The sequence below is a fragment of the Neoarius graeffei genome, chromosome 1, assembly GCF_027579695.1.
Source record: "Neoarius graeffei isolate fNeoGra1 chromosome 1, fNeoGra1.pri, whole genome shotgun sequence".
In the NCBI taxonomy this organism is placed as follows: Eukaryota; Metazoa; Chordata; class Actinopteri; order Siluriformes; family Ariidae; genus Neoarius; species Neoarius graeffei.
In genome coordinates this window covers 26,470,112-26,490,438 of record NC_083569.1, presented here as the reverse complement: position 1 = coordinate 26,490,438, position 20,327 = coordinate 26,470,112, and the positions used below count along the sequence as shown (strand labels likewise).

Here is a 20,327-nt window from a genome sequence, read left to right as displayed (position 1 = left end):
TGGAAGCCTCAGGTCACGAAGACCATTTTTCATGGACCATTCAGACTCATCTGATGATGAATGTAATGAGGACATTTAATGTCTCTCTCTACACATGTTCACACACACACACTATTAATAGATCACATCACATCACATTATCTCTAGCCGCTTTATCCTTCTACAGGGTCGCAGGCAAGCTGGAGCCTATCCCAGCTGACTACGGGCGAAAGGCGGGGTACACCCTGGACAAGTCGCCAGGTCATCACAGGGCTGACACATAGACACAGACAACCATTCACAGTTGTACTGAATGTTATTTTTCATATCATACGATATTTCATATTGTAAGGGGCTTGAATTTGAGTTCAATAAACAGAATACTCTGTTTATATTTTTGTCTGAATTGGTTGCATGTTTTCATATAGGGAGCTACCTTAACAGCACTGAATACTTGAGTGCTATTGTAGAGATACATTACACGCTGCCATTCATAATTAAATCTAGATCTTCCGAACTTTAACATATCATGGTGAATAAAAAACTTCGATTTCCTGGCAACAAAATTGTGGCTAGTGAAAAGGCTGAATGGCTAGTGACTCAGGAAAACCACTAGCCACAGTGGCCGGTGAGCAAAAAAGTTAATGTAAAGCCATATATACTGTGTGTGTATATATAATATTCAAATTTTCATAACCTTTCTGACCCATCTTTACCAAGGATGCCAGTACTTCTGAATCTGACTGCATGCACATAGTATAATTGATACCGATAATGTTTTTTTCACTGAAATGAATGAGCTGTGATGTGTTTTCGTTCCTTCAGCTGAGCGAGCGCTGGAAAGCGTCCCAGCTGTTGAGACAGCTGCAGTTGGGGACAGCAGTCCAGCTGTGGTTCCAGTTTCAGCTGCAAAAGAACTTCCAGCTACAACGGATGCGGTGCCTCCTACAGCTGTGTCACCTGTGAGTGAAGTTAAGCCAGACAAGGACGCAACAGTAAGAACAAAACACGAGTAATGAGTCGTAATAATAATAATAATAGAAGAAGAAGACTGAGTTCCTCTGTGTCCAGGATGGACCCACATCACCATCTGCTGGGAAAAGGCTGACCATCTACATGTTGGAATCATGTCCTGTAGATGAACAAGTCCAGATGGCGCGTGAGTTTCACACTCATACACGCATAAAAAACACACACCAACATCTGGCTCATACACACTCCTGCTCTGCAGCTCAGCGTATAATCCACTGTTTGTTTTTGTTTTTTTTTGTGGCCACTGCCTCAAAGAGGCGAAGCGAGGCAGTAGCCACTATGTCATCGTGTTGTAAGAATGAGTGTAACAATAGTGAGACTTCGTAACCAATCGGCACTTATCCTGATCAAGTTCGATTACCCGTTCTACTTCTTGATAGACTTCAGAACCAGAAATGGAATAAGAGAAACCTCGTTATAACTTCGTAGTGTTGTAAGATAATGGGCAGATAAAAAGATAAATGAAATTCACCTTGTGGTTCACCAAGGCTAGTGATTTGATATCGAGTAAGTGGTGTTCATTTGAAGAAAATGTACCTTTTTGATTATCATGGCTTTTGTTTGGGCCTTCTGAAAGGTCAAATGAAAGGTTTTGAAAGTTTTTTTTTTTCTTAGCTTTTTGGCACGGTGGTGTAGTGGTTAGCGCTGTCGCCTCACAGCAAGAAGGTCCTGGGTTCGAGCCCCGGGGTCGGCGAGGGCTTTTCTGTGCGGAGTTTGCATGTTGTCCGCGTGGGTTTCCTCTGGGTGCTCCGGTTTCCCCAACAGTCCAAAGACATTTAGGTTAACTGGTGACTCTAAATTGAGTGTGAATGGTTGTCTGTGTTTATGTGTCAGCCCTGTGATGACCTGGCGACTTGTCCAGAGTGTACCCCGCCTTTCGCCCATAGTCAGCTGGGATAGGCTCCAGCTTGCCTGCGACCCTGTAGAAGGATAAAGCGGCTAGAGATAATGAGATGAGCTTTTTGGCAGATAGCTTGAGAAGCCGATATCAAACTTCTGCTATTGGCTTTAATTTTTTAATTGTATTTTTTATTTCAGAGTCTTTACACTCCACTTGGGGCGGCACGGTGGTGTAGTGGTTAGCGCTGTCGCCTCACAGCAAGAAGGTCCTGGGTTCGAGCCCCGGGGCCGGCGAGGGCCTTTCTGTGTGGAGTTTGCATGTTCTCCCCGTGTCCGCGTGGGTTTCCTCCGGGTGCTCCGGTTTCCCCCACAGTCCAAAGACATGCAGGTTAGGTTAACTGGTGACCCTAAATTGACCGTAGGTGTGAATGTGAGTGTGAATGGTTGTCTGTGTCTATGTGTCGGCCCTGTGATGACCTGGCGACTTGTCCAGGGTGTACCCCGCCTTTCGCCCGTAGTCAGCTGGGATAGGCTCCAGCTTGCCTGCGACCCTGTAGAAGGATAAAGCGGCTAGAGATAATGTGATGTGATGTGTACACTCCACTTGTGAAACAAAATGTGCTCATTAGTTCTAAATAATGCTTCAAAGACAATTCATGAACAAGTGCTTTCGTACTATTTTGAAAATAGATCGAGTTCACAGCACTGCATTTAGAACAAAATACACTAAACAAAACATGGTAACCAAAACACTCCAAGCCCTGATGCTGCTTGCAGCTTGGTGATGCTTGCAAGAGATGAGGCGAGTAGAATTGATAACATGTATATATGCTATATTTACTGTATGGACATGGGATCAGAAAACTATTTTATTTATAAACAGTAGCCACATGGACCCATAGGGTACCTTTTTTTCTCCCCCATTATGGTTTGCGATGTGTTTCCTTGTCGAGATCGAAAACTTCTCCAAGCACCTCCTTTCAACTCGTCTTGCTTTTGTTCCTCAATAATCGAGAATAGAAAGAGTCTGGCGCCTGAACCCCGCCCATGTTACATGATTGGATGGCTGGGACCATTCACTCGATTTCTGTTCTCTCACATCTCACTCACTCTCTCTGTCTGTCTGCAGATGATCACTTGTTGCCTCTTGTTGAGAAAATCCACCCGAACTTGGCAAATAAGATCACCTGGATGCTTGCAGGGAACCAGAACAATTACGAAATCATGAATATGATCAGCGATCCTGAGCTCCTGTATGCCAAAGTGAGCGCGCACACAATACACACACACACTGCACCAACACACACAAGCAATTTACAGAGTGTTTCATCTCTGATTCTCAAAAGCGTCTGATATTGAAATGATGAATTAACTTTGGTTATGTGGAAACAAAACCCCACCCACCAATCCCTCTTTCCTCCTCTCCCTCTCTGTGTGTAGGTGGATGAAATGGACGCGATCCTGAAGGCGAGGGAAGCTGGTCTCAAGCCGGTGAGGATCTTTTAATAAAAACTGGACGTCTGCTGAAATTAAGTTCTGAGACACACAACGATATTTTGTATTCGATTTCTATTGAAACGTTTCGTCACATCACAGTTTACACAGAGATCAAAAACGTTCAGGAGTCGTTTCTGACCATGTGCACTTCTCTTACAGGAAGCCATCAAGATGCTGTTTGGTGACGAGAACAAGAAAAGAAGGAAGAAGAAGGACTATAGATTTTAAAAAACACTGCACCCGTAATGGAAATTTCTAATAAACACTCCAGAACGCTTAGGAGTTGTCTTTTCAGTTATTTATTACAGTAGATCATATAAAAGATATATAAAATAGGAAAGGAAAGAGAAGAATAGAAGAAGACACCACTTCTGATGATGCCGAGAGTATGTGCCCTCTGAGTTGTGTTTTAGGAATGTTATCTATTATACTCTGAAAGCATTCGCTCACTGCTTGTGTCATCATGTGATTGGCTCAAGATTTTCTATGAAGTTTTACTAATGAGTGCACCTGGCATGCTCTGGTATGTGCAGGCAGATGCGAGTTAGGGAGAGCTCAAGCTCCCTGCTTATCACCACCGAGGTCAGGAAAGGTGATTACATCATGAGAAGATGCGTAGTTAGGACGAACTCAAGCACCCTGCTCATTACCACCAAGGCCACAGAAAAGCGATTACAGCATGTGGAAAAACATCTCTTCTCAGTAACTAAGCCACTTTAGTTCAACATACAGAAACACAGAGAATAATAATGTTCATCCATTAAAATTCCCTCACATTCTCCCCCCTTTTTATCCTATAGGATAATAATTGCTAAAAGAAAAAAAAAAATGTACACAATTTCAGTGGTAAGAGTTCCCAGAGAGATTCAACTTAACATGTCATTGAGTGTACAGGGATAATGCTAAGGCTGTTTTTTATAAGACAGACATCTTAAGTTAACGCTAGCAAGCTACATACATAGATCAGGAAACAATCATAATGAAAATGTTTTAAGTCAGGACTAGTTTCATGTCAACTGTGCTGATGTCATTGAACGGTGGGTTATAGTCTTCATGTGAGTTTGGAGGCCAGTCAGGCAAGTCATCAGAGTCTATTTTCACCATCTGGTAACCGATATTTGTCAGCTGCCTCTGAAACACAGACATACAACACTGACAGAAAACAGGGAGCAAACATAGCATCACAATCACTAAGCCCAGGACCGGTATGGTGGATAGAATCAGAGTCTTCCATCCACTGAACTAACACGATCAGCTGTCTTCAACTCCTTCATGTTCATCTGCTCGTAATTGTTCAGCAACCTTGCGCATCTTGTTCAGTGCCTCAATGATGTTACCGAGTTAACCCTTGCCCTTCTTGACGTGTATTGGTGCTCAGAGGGCGGGCACGCCCTATCAGCCCTCGTCCCACCTCACCGGGACTTGGAGGAAACTCGAAACCCTAAGGCTTATCTATTAGCTAGACACTGAAATACTCTTCCCTATTGAGGGTGCGTGCGTGATTGATGTGATACTTGCACTGTTCCATGCAGTGATGCCTTTCTTCCTCACGAGCTTTAGTCAGCGTCTGGGTCACTTAGGCCTTCTTTTCCTCCTGCTCAGCCGGTTCAGGAACCCTCCTGCAGCAGCTAGCGTGGATCCACGTCACTCTGCCTGTGACTTTCACTGCCGTTGGGGTCGTGAGCAGGACCTGGAATGGGCTATTCCACCGTGGCTTGTTCCACTTGGTTTGTTGGAAGTCCTTCACCACGATCCAATCCCCTGGTTGTAGATCGTGCAGAGGTCCCTCAGCGGGTTTGGGAAGTGCTTCTTTACCTGTTTGTGGATAGATTTCAAAGCAGAGGACAACGTTGCACAGTAATTCAACATTGCATCATCACACAGTGTGGTGTCTGGCAGTGTTCCTTGAGCTGGCCCTATCCCCGTGTTGGGTACTCGTCCAAACAGAATTTCGAATGGGCTGAACCTATGTTTAGGTCTAGTTTGCATCCTCATTTGTGCGAGTACTACAGGGAGGACCTTTGTCCATCCTAGCCCTATTTCTGCACAAGCTTTGCTTAGTTTATTTTTAAGTGTCAGTTCAATGAAGTCCATTTGGAGATGATCAAATGGTTTGTCTGGTATTGGGTGTGCTGCTTGAGTTAGTTTGATACCTTGACCTGCATTATGTTGTGCACATATCAAGCATTGCTTGCAAAATTTCACAGCATAATTTGAAAACCCCTTTGTGAACCATCGCTTTGTTACTTCTGCTACCATCCCCTCTTTTGACACATGGGTGAGCCCATGTGCCAATTTTGCATAGAAAGGGAACATGTATTTTGGTAGACAGGGACCGCCCGAGGGACAAACCCAGACCGAGTTTGCAAGGATACAGCCTGCCTGTTTCCAGACTCGTCTCTCGTCCTGAGTGGCAATATTCTCTTACAGGAAGCCATCAAGATGCAGTTCGGTGACAAGAACAAGAAAAGAAGGAAGAAGAGAAGAAGAAGAGGGGGAGTATAGATTTTAAAAAACACTGCACCCATTATTGCAAGTCTTGTAAAGTGCTCTACATCTTGATTGTCATTTTATGAAGAAGTCTTTGTCACATGCACACATTTTAAATAGAATTTCAAAATAAACTTCAACATAAACTGCAAATTTATTCACTTGAAGGTTAAATTATTTACAGTAGCTTTCTCTTTAATTTTCTCTTTAGGTGAAAAACCTTTGAAAATATAAAAATAGAAAAAACACAATTAACAGTTAAAATGCAATGCTTCTGTGCAAAATACGCATTTAAAAATGCACTATGCAAATATGCCTTAAATACTTATGCAAAATAGACATATGAGAAATATTTTAAACTACAAAATATGACTGTAGAAAAAATAAGATTTAACTACTTGGTATACACATTAAAATTACAAGGAAATAAACTACCAGAATCTCCATTTTGCCACATCCAATATGGCGGCTAGGATGACGTATGATTCTACGCAGAAGGCGGCGTCTATGTTTATATGTCTATGACTTCACGGTTGGCGGGATTCTCGCAATGCGGTGTGCGCATGATCAAAAGTGGAACGAAGTATCGCTACCACAAGATAACGCACGATTTCATAAGACTTTACTGGCTGTCTGTGGTGTACAGTACGTTTGTAAATGTTATGCGCTCTTTTATCATCGTGGGAATTGATTATAGCTGTAAATAAATATTGAAGTTTTTTTTAAAGAATCCATATAACTTTATTTATATGCCCGTATACTACCTTTATTGAATCAAATCCGTATAAAATACGGACATTCCGTATAGGTTGACATGTATGTACATTCACCGGTTGGCTTTAAATCAATAGTTTGGAAAAGTTTCGGCTTTTTTAGACACTGTGTTGACCGCTCTTATTTGTCAGCACTAATCTCATTTTATGTCTTCCCTAGATGATGATGCCTCACCCGCTCCCAAAAAACAGCATTGGACCAGCTCTTTGGAGAGTTCATCACTTCCAGACCTCCAACGAAGACCATACTGGAGCAAGCTAAGACTGAAATTAATCAAATACAGAGAGAGAGATTGTCTAGATTTGGAGGGCAATGTGTTGCAGTGGTGGAAAGGGCAGATAGACCTACCACTCCTTTCAGCTTTGGCTAAGAACTACTTGTCCATACCAGCAACTAGTGTATCTTCTGAGCATGTCTTTAGCACTGCAGGGGATATTGTTACTGCCCAACGAAGTCTCCTACACCCTGATCATGTCGATCAGTTGATATTCCCACTAGAAAGACCACAATTTTTCTGCCTACCTAGAAGGACCAGAGAGGGGTCATTTGACCCACACAGCTTGCCTACCTAGAAGGACCAGAGAGGGGTCATTTGACCCACACAGCTTTTGCCGAATACACTAATCACTCATTTTGTTATGGTAATGAGGCTGTTAGGGGCAGTGTGTGGGGTGAGGGGTGAGGGGGTCACACCTTACAATGTGTGTGTAATTGTATGTAAATGTCCGAGCATAAAACTATCAAACGTATTGTTGTGCATGTGGGAGCAAATGATGTTTTCAGAGAACAGCTGTTTGTCCAAGATGATTTCAGAAAACTTTTTTCTGATCTCTATAAGACTGGAATACAATCTTTTATTAGTGGCCCACTCCCAGCGAGAGGAATTTTTGCATTTTCTCGACTCTTCAGTCTTAACACCTGGCTTGGAAAAACTTGTTTTTCATTTGGTATGAGCTTCATAGACAATTTTAACCTTTTCTGGAATCGCAGAGAATTCTTCAAGCCAAATAGCACTGAACTCAGCTGGATTGGAGCCAAAGTCTTAGTAGACCATTACAGACTTGCAATCTTTTCTCAGCCAGCATTGAAGAAAACAGTTGTTTCTGTGTTGGTAACAGCCAAGACAAACAGGGGCAGACAGCTTCTTCCGAAGGGCTGTCAGCCTCTGAAATCACCACAGGTAAATAGTAACTAATACAGTATACTGTATATAATACATATAATATTATGAATTAAACGTTTTGCTTGGACATGAAACATGATCACTGATTTTCTGAAGCGTTAGGTTCAGTGGAGAGCACAGAGGAGAGGAGAGGAGAGGAGAGGAGAGGAGAGGAGCACAGAGGAGAGAGGAGAGAGGAGAGGAGAGGAGCATGGAGGAGAGAGGAGAGGAGAGAGAAGAGAAGAGAAGAGAAGAGAAGAGAAGAGAAGAGAAGAGAAGAGAAGAAATGAGAGGAGCACAGAGGAGAGAAGAAAATAGAAGAGAAGAGAGACGAAGAGAGGAGAGGAAAGGAAAGGATAGGAAAGGAAAGGAAAGGAAAGGAAAGATGAGGAGAGAAGAGACGAGGAGAGTAGAGGAAAGGAAAAAAGAGGAGAGAAGAGGAGAAGAGAGGAGAGATGAGGAGAGGAGAGCAGAGCAGAGCAGAGGAAAGGGATGGAGAGGAAAGGAAATGAGAGGACCACAGAGGAGAGGAGAAGAGAGGAGAGGAAAGGAGAGGAGCACAGAGGAGGGTGGTGGAGAGGAGAAGAGAGGAGAGGGGGTATGAGGAGAGGCAAAGAGAGGAGTGGAGCACAGAGCAGGGTGGTGGAGAACTGAGGAGTGGAGAGGACACGGAAGAGAGTCTGGAAGAGAGAAAGGAGTGGTGTGGAGTGGAGTGGAGAGAGAAAGGGGTCCAGGAGTAGAGAAAGAGAAGAGAGAAGAAGAGCAGAGGATAGAGGTGAGAAGTGGAGGGAAACTGAGTAAGTTTGGATTTGAGGAGGGCAGATAAGAGAGGGAGGAGGGCACAGAGGAGAAAGTGAAAGGCAGGAGAGAGTAAAGGAGGGGAGAGGAGAGGAGAATATGGAGGAAGGCAGAGAGGAGAGGAGGGGAGGGCAGATAGTTTGAAGGGAAGGAGAGGGATATGTGGATGAGGCCAGAGAGAGTGACACAGAGGGACACAGAAGTCTTTTCTGTGATGGAGTCACGGATGTGCTTTCTTCATGTTCCCTATGTTTCTCTATGGCACAGCCCCCCAAGGCATGCCCATGGCGACGGGTCTGCATGTGAATGTCCCATGTGACCATAACGAGTCATGTGAGTGCACACAATGGTTCAATGAACGTGTGAATGTCCCATGTGATCATGACGAATCATATGACTGCAACCAGATAATGGTTGAATTAGCGTGTGAATCTCTCATGCCATGTGACCATAACGACTCATGTGAATGCAACCTGGCAATTGTTAGATGGATAAATACCAGTGCATGTGGACTACTGCTTCATTTCCCTCAAGAATTTTGTGGTGAAAGAAGCTCCTCTCCAAGGAACGAAGATGCAGAGATTCAGCACTCAACAGGCATTGGAAATGATCCTGGATGGAGCTGACCCTGGCGAATCGGATGGAGAAGACATCAATCTCCAGGTGGATTCAGACTCCGAGCTGTCTCAGTCTTCAGGTAATATTAGTTATTGCAATGTAAAAATAATAGTTATTTCCCAAAAACTACTAGTTCTAGTTAAAAAATACTAGAGGTGATTTTTACTACATTACTTGAAACTAGAAAAATAAACCATTTTTGCAGTGATTAGCTTCTATACTTGCATTTGTGATATCATTTGAATTTCCCATTGCTCATAATTACATTTTTTCATGCTACAGATGAGGAGAGTGCTCCCCAACCAACAAAGAGAGCTCGGCTAGCGACTGATGTGGCAGAGACTGCAAAAGATGGCACAGTATGGCATGAAGAACAGGTGGGAACGGGTCCACATTTCACCCCACCAACGCCATACAGCGCAGATGGAGAGCCAACCGCTAAGGCCAGGAGGTCAATCACAAGTCGCCTTCAGAGCTTCCTTTGTTTCATCACTCTGGACATGCTTGGAATCATACGAGACTGTACAATTCAACATGCGAAGCAAACTGAGCATGTGGATTGGTTCATGGGCATACCTGAACTAATGGCATTTATTTCCATCACCATCATGAGGGGAATCATCAAGGTGCCATCACTGCATGACTGCTGGTCGAAAAACCTGGGAAACCCACACATCATCGAAACCATGTCCCGAGGGCGTTTCAAAAACATCATGCATCACCTGCGCTTTGATGACAGAGACACCCGCAGCGAGCGAGTACAGACTGATAGGTTTGCTGCAATTTCAAACATATGGGGATTGTTTGTCACCAACTGCATCACATCCTACATCCCTGGTCAACACATCACCATTGACGAACAACTTTTCCCGTGCAAGACTCGCTGCTGTTTCCTACAGTACATTGCAACTAAACCAGACAAGTTTTGTATCAAGTTTTGGGTGGCGTGTGACTTGAAAACCAAATACGTCTGCAACATCCTCCCATATCTTGGCAAGGACCCCACTCGGCCTCGTGGGGAGAGAGTGTCTGAGAGTGTAGTCATGAGGCTGATGGAACCATTCTTGGACAAGGGCAGAAATGTTACCACAGACAATTTCTTTACATCACTGTCACTTGCAAAACAACTACTTAGCCGGAATTCAACCATCCTCGGCACAGTCAACAGGATTCGCCAAGAAATTCCACCATCAACTCGACAGATGCACCGCGATGAATTTACCACCCAGGTATTTTCATCCACTGGTGCCACACTGACTGTGTATGCGCCCAAGCGGAAGAAGACAGTATATGTTCTCAGCAGCATGCACAGCACGATTCAGACACAGGAAACCGCCAAAAAGAAGCCAAACACCATCACACTCTACAACACAACAAAGTGCGGCGTCGATATCATGGACCAGATGGTGCGGGAATACACTGTCCGCGCAGGAACAAGGCGCTGGCCAATATCAGTGTTCTACAACATGATAGACATTGCAGCACTGAATGCCCACGTGCTCTATCAATTATGCACTGGGAGAAAGGAAAGACGGGTGGATTTCCTGTTTGAACTGGCAAGAGAGTTGGCTCACTCCCACGTGGGTATGAAAAAGGTCCAAAAGGAGCAATTGCTTCGGCAACAACCCTCCACACCACAATTCGGACAAAGAGCCAAGTGTCAGGCTAAAATCAAATGCAAGGACAATCGTGCAACTGTGCGCTGTGTTGGCTGTTATAAATATACATGTGGGAAATGCAGAAAGGAGCAATGGCTGTGCCAGAATTGTGAGTGACTGCTCAAATGTATTTCACTCATTTGCATTCTTTGTAAATATGCTTTTTTCTTTGTAAATATATTTTTTCTATTTTTGGCACACAAAAATAGTTACTTCTGCAAAAACTTTCCACACGAAAACTGGGAAAACAGTTGCTTTTTCATTCATTGTAAATATGTTTTGTTTTTTTTTTTTAACAATAAATGTCAAGAGTTTTGATCCCAAATTCTCGTTCATCCTGATGATTCACTGCATAAAAATCCACCATATGTTTATAAATCCACCATATGGGCACACACACACACATGCAAAAACACGGCTCAAGTGACTTCTGTGAGCCGCTAACAGCCACATTTCCACAACAAAAGGAGTGTCCACAGGGGGTCCAAAGGGTCAAATGACCCTCTTGTGGGCCTTTTAGGTAAAAAGGTCAATTGACCCCTCCGTGGTCATTGTAGTGTTTAAAAAAAAAAACAAAAAAAAAAAAACACACCTTAGTTAAATGTTTGAATCCAGGAGCCGTGTTACTGCCTTTTGACTTGAATCCAGGAGCCTTGTTACTGGTTTTCTAAAGTATTTTCAATCTTTTTGAGGAAGATAGAATGTGTCAACGGGTTAATTTTTTGTTAATTTACTAGTTATTATATTGGATGGGATCCACTATCCTAAAATCTCATGGCTTTTTTCTTTTTATTAGTATAAATTTCTTTATTAAACCTCTTTCAAAAACTTAACACAGGGTGAGCTGCTTAGGCTAACAAAAATGTGGCAGAAAGTTAATTGTTCATTATTCGGGTCTGAATTTTTTGAAATTGTGTAATTCCTGTTTTTGTAAAATAAAAGGCACAGCCAGTGGTAATTCTTTAAGTGCCAGTACTTGAGAAATACTATGTATTCCATGGTATAATTCTCTTCTGCATCGCATCTCACTGCACCGCATTGTGTTAAAATGAAATCGTACAGTATCGCACTAGGTTGGAAAATCGTATCGCATCTTACCATTGGTAATTTCATGAATCGTTAATGTATCGAATTGTTGGCAGTGCATCAAGATGCGTATCATATTGAAGATTCCCATCCCTTGATTTTGTCACACACAAAACCAGTCAGAAGTTTGGACACCCCTACTCATTCCTACGTTTTTCTGTATTTGGACTATTTTCTATAAATGTAGAATACTGAAGACATCAAAGCTATGAAATAACATCCAGAACATGTATGGAATTGTGTGGTAAACAAGTGTACAAAACAAAAATATGCTTCATATTTTAGATTTTTCAAAGTAGCCAGCATGTCCCTTGATGGTGCTTTACACACTGTCAGCATTATCTTAACCAGCTTCATGAATGCTTTTCAGTTAACAGGTGCCTCGTCAAAAGGTAATTAGTGCAGTTTATTGCCTTCTTAATGCGTTTAAGATCAAACAGTAAATAATAAATCCAGTAAATAGTCCTATTCCACAACTATAGTGATCCATATTATGTCGAAGCGCTCAGCGAAGTAAAGAGAAACGACAGCCATGTTTTGGCTTCCGTTTGTTTGCCTGTTCCCACCGTAACTCAAAAAGTAGTGAACAGTTTTTGATTAAATTTTAAGGACAGGTGAGCCATGGGCCAAGGAGCAATTGATTAGATTTTGATGCAAATCCGGATGTGGATCCAGGTTATTGTAATATGTGGCGTGGAGGAGATCAGTGCTCTATCTAGATGGATAGATCTTTGGTGTGTTAGTAACTGTGTCAAAGTTTAAAAAAAAAAAAAAAAGACTCATTAAAACATTTGTTGTGGCATTATTCTATTCATGAAATATATAAGTGTGAAGACAACATTTTGAAAAATGAATCCCTGGAAGATCCTCATCTGAATGTGGCCACTGCTATAAAAGTGACTACGCCACTCTCAGTTTCAAGGATGAGAACCCTACAATAAGGCACCTGGATTTACTTCCCCACAACAGTTCAACATAAATAACTGAAATACAACTGTCATAGTCATATAAAAAGCTTTTATTTTCTTTTAATTTAAAACAAGACTACTCATGGGCACTAGGCTCTCAGCCACATAGACAGAGGGTAAGGTGACAATGTGCCTATTGGCAACAGGAATGTGCAAATAGCAAAAATAAATATGGTATAAATAGTGTAGGTGTTCATGAAAGGAAAACCAAAAGAATACACAGCAAACATTAACAAGGCACAAGAAAAAAAAAACAAATACAAAAACCCAAAAAAAGGAGAAAAAAAAAAAAAGTTACTGCCACATGGGCACAGTCTAATTTGTTAAATGGTAACACAACACAGCACACACACGTACTACTCTAAGAATACTTAATTTGGTTTCCCCCAACAGTAGCCTAAATACTACTAAAAAGATGGAACTACAGCCCATAGGCTGCACACTTTAAATGCACAAACCTAATACCTAGTCACAACACACAAATCACCAAAGCTCAATTTCCTAATTGCCCAGAGTATTAAACCAACAAAAAGAAAATTAATTAAAACTCAATAAGGAAAAAAACAGTGGTGCCCCATCTACCGCTGCTGTAGCACCAATGATGATGACGATGTGTTCCTGCATGTTTTTAACAAGGCTGCCATTAGGAAAATACTATGGTTACCCACTTACATTAAGTAAAAAAAAAAAATTAACAAAAAAAAAAAAACACACACATTGACCACTCCCGCATAGCGCTGGGCACCGTAGTACTTTCACGAGATATATTACAAAAAGGCAACATCACCTCCCGCTCGGACAGCTACACAGAAACGAATTTTACTCATAGAAGGTCAGGTTCCAGCTGGGTCCACCCCATCAGTAATACTGCGATAAATTCAATAATCAAAATCAACAACAAGAAAAACATTTAAATTTGGCTAAAGTCAGACATGACGTTACCTTCCGTTTGCTCGTCAAATCGCATGAGCTGTTACCCACACACAGGCTTCCAGCTGCAGCCCGCTGGCAACACTGATTAAATTAAGCGAGGTCAATAAACTTGCAAACATTTACATGAAACAAATGCATGGACCGAATGCAAACAGACGCAACTTTACCTTCCGTTTGCTTGTCCAGGCACTGAAGTCACTACACACACAACCAGCTTCTTTGTAAAAAAAAAAGACAAAAATAACCACGGAGAGGAGACGCCACATATACCACCGCAGTGCTCAGCATCAACTCGGCGTCTCTTCCCAGGTGAGCTAAAGACGTGACGTTTTAAACTCTACGTGACACCAACAGGGAAAACAAGGGGCCAGCTGCCGTATCAAAATAAAAGTGCAGTGCTCCCATAGCCTACATGAAGTCTGAGTGAAAATGAAATGATAAGCATTTGAAATGAATCTCAGTAAATTCTGCGCTCCTTTTCCTGATCAGGGCCTCATTATTGGACTCGGACTAATGGGGGCGGAGCAAAACAAACTCGCTTCCTCACCAAGCAACGCGGTGAAACACAAAGCCTTCAGCAGCCAATCAGGTGGCGCTTTGGAATGTTTAATTTCAAAATCCTTCATTTGTTCAACGGCTGAGTTTCGGCATCCACGAGCGACTCTGCGATTCCTCCTGCTGCACCACTGGATTGATTCCAGCACCAGCTCAAGAATTAACTCCTGCATCGCCAGCGATGAACTTCTTGTTCGAAGACCTGCTGCTGCAGATGGAGGCGCTGCCACCGCGCGAATGGAGCGGACTGACCGAGCCCTGCGACGGTGAGTTAGCCGGTTTTCTCGCTTTCGGTCCGGCAGCAAGTGTTTTAAACGCCGCGTTATTACAGAAAAGGGGGTTAAAATAGCACTAAATAAACGGAAAGGCCATCAGGAATAGAGTTAACAGGGTTTTGATGAAAGCGACCTGTTCCTTATTGTTTGGCTAATCGGTTTACATCCATGATAATTAGCTTAAAGTTAGCGGCTAGTCAGAAAAGTTACTGTAGATCAAGTTGGCTAAGCTAGCTAGCGGTCAGCATGAACACATTTTGCTGCCTGAATATTATAACTACAGCAGTTACAGACGATTTTATGATTGTGAGAGACAGACGCGCTTAGAAATGTCGCCATTAAACGGGGACAGCTGCACTTTAGCGACTAAACTCCGCCATATTTATTGAGGCGATCTCGAGAGGATATCGCTCTTATATCAGAAGAACACGAGAGAAAACCACACAAAAGGCTTCAAATCACCAAAATAAGTACAAAAACGTTTCTTAATGATTTTTTTATGTTAACATATGACCATAACACACACACACACACACACACACACACAGGTTACTGTCGCTAAAGTGCAAACTATCCCAGAAATGGCAGTGTGAGCAGAAATGACCCATTCGGCTAATAGTTTAAGATGTATAATAATTTCTGTAACCTAACTTTAGTGTGTGTTCAGCAGTTTGTTAGAAAAGTCCTATAGTTAGTTTACTAAAAGTCAAATATTTACTCTGAAGAGGAATGTTAGTGAAGCTAAGGTTAGCAAGTCGGCTAGTTAGCAAAGTTAATGTCACTAAATTATTGTTTTCCAGTGTTCAGGGTTTTATTTGTCTCTTCGTTGGGCTGTAAACCAGTAAATAGACACTCTGGAAAATGGAGTTAAAACAGATAAAATGCTTTCAATAAGATGAAATGTGTGCGAGTTTATTATAGAGTTGTTCATTGGTGTGTTTCAGCAAACTGCTGTACAGCTAATAGGAAAGAAAACTGTGTGTGAGTGTAAATACGTTTGGTGTAAAGAACTGTGCTGGGTTTCCCAAAAGCCTCTTAAAGCTAAGAGCAGCTTAATTAGGAGAGAGTGTTCATTATGATGCTCGCACTGCCATTTAACGATGATCTTTGTGCTATGATGCTTTTGGGAAACTCGCCCCAGTTTGTTTAGACTGAGGATTTCCTGCTGTACAAAACAGCTCTGTTATAAAAAGAGAGGTTTCTGATTCATTTGACGAAGACAGTGAGGCAGATCTGCACATCTCATCTCTCTTGTATACAGGAAGGATGTTTCCTGCCAGCGAGGAGAGACATGAAGAGGATCAAGATCCCACACCTCATCAGGAAGAAGAAGAGGAGGATGATGATGATGGGTTTGAGGCATTTTTGAGGGCCCTGCCCCCTTTAGAGACCCTGTCCCCTTTAGGTACCCCACCTCCTTTCAGTGCCCTGCCCCCTTTAGGTACCCCACCTCCTTTCAGTGCCCTGCCCCCTTTAGGTACCCCACCTCCTTTCAGTGCCCTGCCCCCTTTAGGTACCCCATCTCCTTTCAGTGCCCTGCCCCCTTTAGGTACCCCATCTCCTTTCAGTGCCCTGCCCCCTTTAGGTACCCCATCTCCTTTGAGGGCCCTGCCCCCTTTAGAGACCCTGTCCCCTTTAGGAAGCCCATCTCCTTTGAGCGCCCTGCCCCCTTTAGGTACCCCATCTCCTTTGAGGGCCCTGCCCCCTTTAGAGACCCTGTCCCCTTTAGGGAACCCCTCTCCTTTGAGGGCCCTGTCTCCTTCCTTGAACCCCTCTCATTTGAGATGCCCACCCCCTTTATGGAACCCACCCCACTGCTCTACCTCCATCTCTCTTAGCAACCCACCCTCCTGTGATACCCCAGCCCCTTTGTGGAACCCAACCCCCTGCTCTGCCCCCATCCCTCTTCGTAACCTGCCCTCCTGTGATACCCCAGCCACTTTGTGGAACCCAACCCCCTGCTCTGCCCCCATCCCTCTTAGCAACCTGCCCTCCTGTGATACCCCGGCCCCTTTGTGGAACCCACCCTCCTGCTCTGCCCCCATCCCTCTTAGCAACCTGCCCTCCTGTGATACCCCGGCCCCTTTGTGGAACCCACCCTCCTGCTCTGCCCCCATCCCTCTTAGCATCCTGACCCCTCTGTGGAACCCACCCCCCTGCTCTGCCCCCATCCCTGTTAGCAACCCGCCCTCCTGCGATACCCCGGCCCCTTTGAGGAACCCGCCCCCCTACAGTATTTCAACCCCTTTGACGAACCCCACACCTGTTAGTATCCTGCCCCCCTGCAGTATCTTGACCCCTTTGAGGAACCTGACACCCTTCTGGAACCCAACTCCCATCTGGATCCCAACCCCTTTGATGACCCTGTTTCCTTCAGGGAACCCCACTATGGTCCCCGTAGGGTTTCTCCCCGTAGACTGTATTCCTGTCCCTCACCAGGGGAAAAGGAGGAGGGATGAAGAAGAGGAAAACAAAAAAGCTCCTCCTCGTAGAAGGCAGCGTTGCTCATCTTGATGAGTCTGAGGTGGCTTTATCAGAGGCCCATCCCAGTTCCACTGGGAATTCTTCTGGGTTTTTTTGAGTAGGCTTTTTTTCCTCAACACCTTATATATCATTATCATCAAAGCATGGTAAGTATTTTTGTGTGGTGGTAAGTATTTAACCCCGAGGCTCCAGGATTTTTTTTTTTTTTGTGGTCAGTATTTCACCCCTTTTAAACATGAGGTGCAGTGCAGATCACCTTTATAACTTCTTATTTATTCTTTTATCTGATATTGTCGTGGTCTTTTTTCCCCCATATATTTACTATTTATTGGATAACATTGTTTTTCTACTTTAAATTTATAGTGATCAAATTTATACATGATACTTTAAAAAATATTTTATTTAATGTATTCAGATTAATAAGGTTAAGGAATAACACACGACAGACAAGTTTCCAAAATTATTCTATAAGCGTCATGCACGTCCCCCACCGCCTTCCACGGTCTAGCGTGTGTTATTCCACTTACACCACAGTGATTCGTCAACGATAGCAACGTTTTAATTTATTAGTGACTTCTCACATGTTTTATCATTGGGTTTCTGAAAGCATAAAAGAAACTGCGATGATAACCCAAACTCCGTCTATAAATGTTCAGTAATTTGGCAATTATTCGCTGAAGGCAAAGTAAATATCAGTAAATAAGTGAGACAAAGACGAGGTTATTATTCATCAATTATTCGCTGATCCTGAAGTGGATAATTTAGTATAAATGCACAGGCGATTACTTAAAAGAAACTATTACATTTATTTCAAACTTGTAAAGCGGAATGCAAACGTAATAAATGCGCGGTGCAGACTTGTCACGTATCTCGACCGAGTGACACAAAATACTTTGAAATGTCGTCTGTATGAACCACCGCACTAACGAGAGTGTGATCCTGCCGTTCCAGTGCCGCGGCCGCTTCAGCACGTGCTCGCCCTTGGAGTTGCAGATGCAGGAAGGTGAGCACGTCAACGTGACTGTGCCCGCGTGTCCACCGCGCAACCCGTACGAGGAACTGTGGTTGGACCACACCCAGACGCAGTCCTGTACACGAGCACAACGAGGATGTCCGAGGAAACGTTAACGTCTCCAGCTGCCCGTCTGGCCTGCCATACCCCAGTGCGAGTTCTACAAGTGCTGCCTTCCTCAGCGTTGAGATCAATCTACCTCCACCCCCTGTGCCTCCAAAATCTGAAGCTGTGAGTCACTGTGTAGTTTTGTTTTCTCCCCCCTTCTCCTCAGTAAAATGAAGGCCATGTAACAGTAAATATCAAGGACAATAGACATGTCGTAATATCCTTTTATCATGGTTTATTATGAAAACCATTTCGTGTTTTTATTAGAAATATTTATAAAGGATAAAGGACAACCATGTATCTCTGGAGTATAGTTACACACAAGTAAAGATTTTGTAGTGCCCAGTCTTTGTTTTGGCAAAATACACAACTGAGATTCATGATTTAAAGTGTCAGCATCACATCTGACTTTTATAGGCCATTTAGGGGAAAATAACAGGTGCTTGGCAAATTATGGTTAAAGGATTAGTACCAACATGTAGTTAGTGTTGCAGGATGTTGGTTTAAGTCAAGAACGAAGGAATTCAAAATAAATTTTATTATTATTATTTTTTTAATTTCTGGGGTTTACACGTTTCCAAGAATTAAATCACCCGTAGAAAAGAGCAGACTTGGAAGATCATAAACTATGACCTCAGCAGTTTTATCATAGTGGATTCAAGTAAGCATGTATGCGTTCGATGGACACAGAGGTTTAGCTGAAATATATTTTTTTTTTTTAAGTGTGGCCAACAAAAATCATACATTTAAAGCTATTCAGCCTTTCGATTTCATAGTCGGTGAAATTTAGTTCCCTCTGAAATTTGGTCATTGTGATGCATGTTTATTTCTGTAATATCTCTCAAAAAATAAAACGGGCCATTCTGTGTCTGGGAAGTTATTTAATTTGAAGGGATTCCCGAGCAAATAACGTACGTGAAATCACTCGCTTTGCGTAGTCAAGCAGACGGAGGAAGTCTGTGTGCGCATGTGCAGGTTTACCACCACCTTTTTTTGGGGGGGGGGTTACAGCAGTTGGTATCCAGTGTTGCATTACTGCCATCTACAGCTTTACCTTGACCGTGCAGTGACGTTTCCATCATTCTGTCGCTAAATGAACAGCTGATCACACCGAGGTGCTTGCTGACCGCCGATATCTATTCGTTTGGTCCTGCGTTTCCTTTCCTTTGCAACATATTGTCTTTTCTCGCTTTCCGTTACTGTAGTCGGTCCTTCACGTTTCATTCGCATCCTCCATTTTTCTCTCTGGTTGCAAATTTGTATCCCACGATGCCTTGCACGAAGGGGGAAAGCCCACCATGTGATGCATGACGTAGTATCTTGAATTGGGTCATGGTGAAGCAGGAAAAAACAGTGGAGAATTTAGGGCCATGTGGCCTAAATTCATTAATTGCTCTATTAAAATAATATATAGCTTTAGGCACTGCCTTAAAGCGGCGCTCCCGTCTGTTTCTGGGTTGTAGAATTTTCTCATCATAGCCAGCCTCTCTCGTTTTTATTTCTTGAATGTTATATTTGCTATACTGTTTCCTTATGTTGTACAAAACACACACAGAAAGAGAATAGCTCTGGCTTGATGAGTAGAGTCAGGGCAGTGATTTTTATTTACAAATTCCATTTCACCATTGCTGAGACAAGAATACAAAAAAAAAAATTGGAAAAATATCATATTGAAAACAAAATATAATCCAATGAATACGCTGCCCAGTATAAAAACCCAGTGGGATTTAAAAACTCCTGCGAATGTACTCCTTGTTTGAATGCAGCGCATGTAGCTCTGAGGATTCGAGCTTTGACTTTGAAAAGACGATAGAGGTTTTGTTAAAAAGTGCAATTGAAGAAATATTTAAAACACTCAGCAGCAGCATGATCAACATACTAATGTTAAGCAACTGTTATGAAACTAGGAAGACCATTAGAGTTTTCTAGGGTTTGTTCGTAAAGGATCAACAATTTTAAGAAGTGTGTACGTTTTGCACGAAGGTCTCAGGTCCTTTTTACACGGTTATCAAAATGAATAATGCATGTAATACAGTATGTTGAGACAGCATTAACTCC

General features: G+C 42.8%; 1 protein-coding gene and 1 long non-coding RNA gene across 2 annotated transcripts; both read left to right on the top strand.

Annotated features, from left to right (window-relative positions):
• The first annotated feature begins 1,040 nt into the window (after window positions 1-1,040).
• On the top strand, window positions 1,041-3,343 carry LOC132887061 (uncharacterized). The gene is made up of 3 exons (XR_009654766.1): window positions 1,041-1,138; window positions 2,981-3,114; window positions 3,292-3,343. It is a non-coding gene; the product is annotated as an uncharacterized LOC132887061 (long non-coding RNA).
• Window positions 3,344-8,047: 4,704 nt separating this feature from the next.
• On the top strand, window positions 8,048-11,040 carry LOC132887054 (uncharacterized). Its single transcript, XM_060922387.1, has 3 exons — window positions 8,048-8,905; window positions 9,107-9,269; window positions 9,473-11,040. The coding sequence occupies exons 1-3, from the start codon at window positions 8,879-8,881 to the stop codon at window positions 10,963-10,965; spliced, it is 1,683 nt and encodes a 560-aa protein (XP_060778370.1). The 5' UTR covers window positions 8,048-8,878; the 3' UTR covers window positions 10,966-11,040.
• Window positions 11,041-20,327: the final 9,287 nt, after the last annotated feature.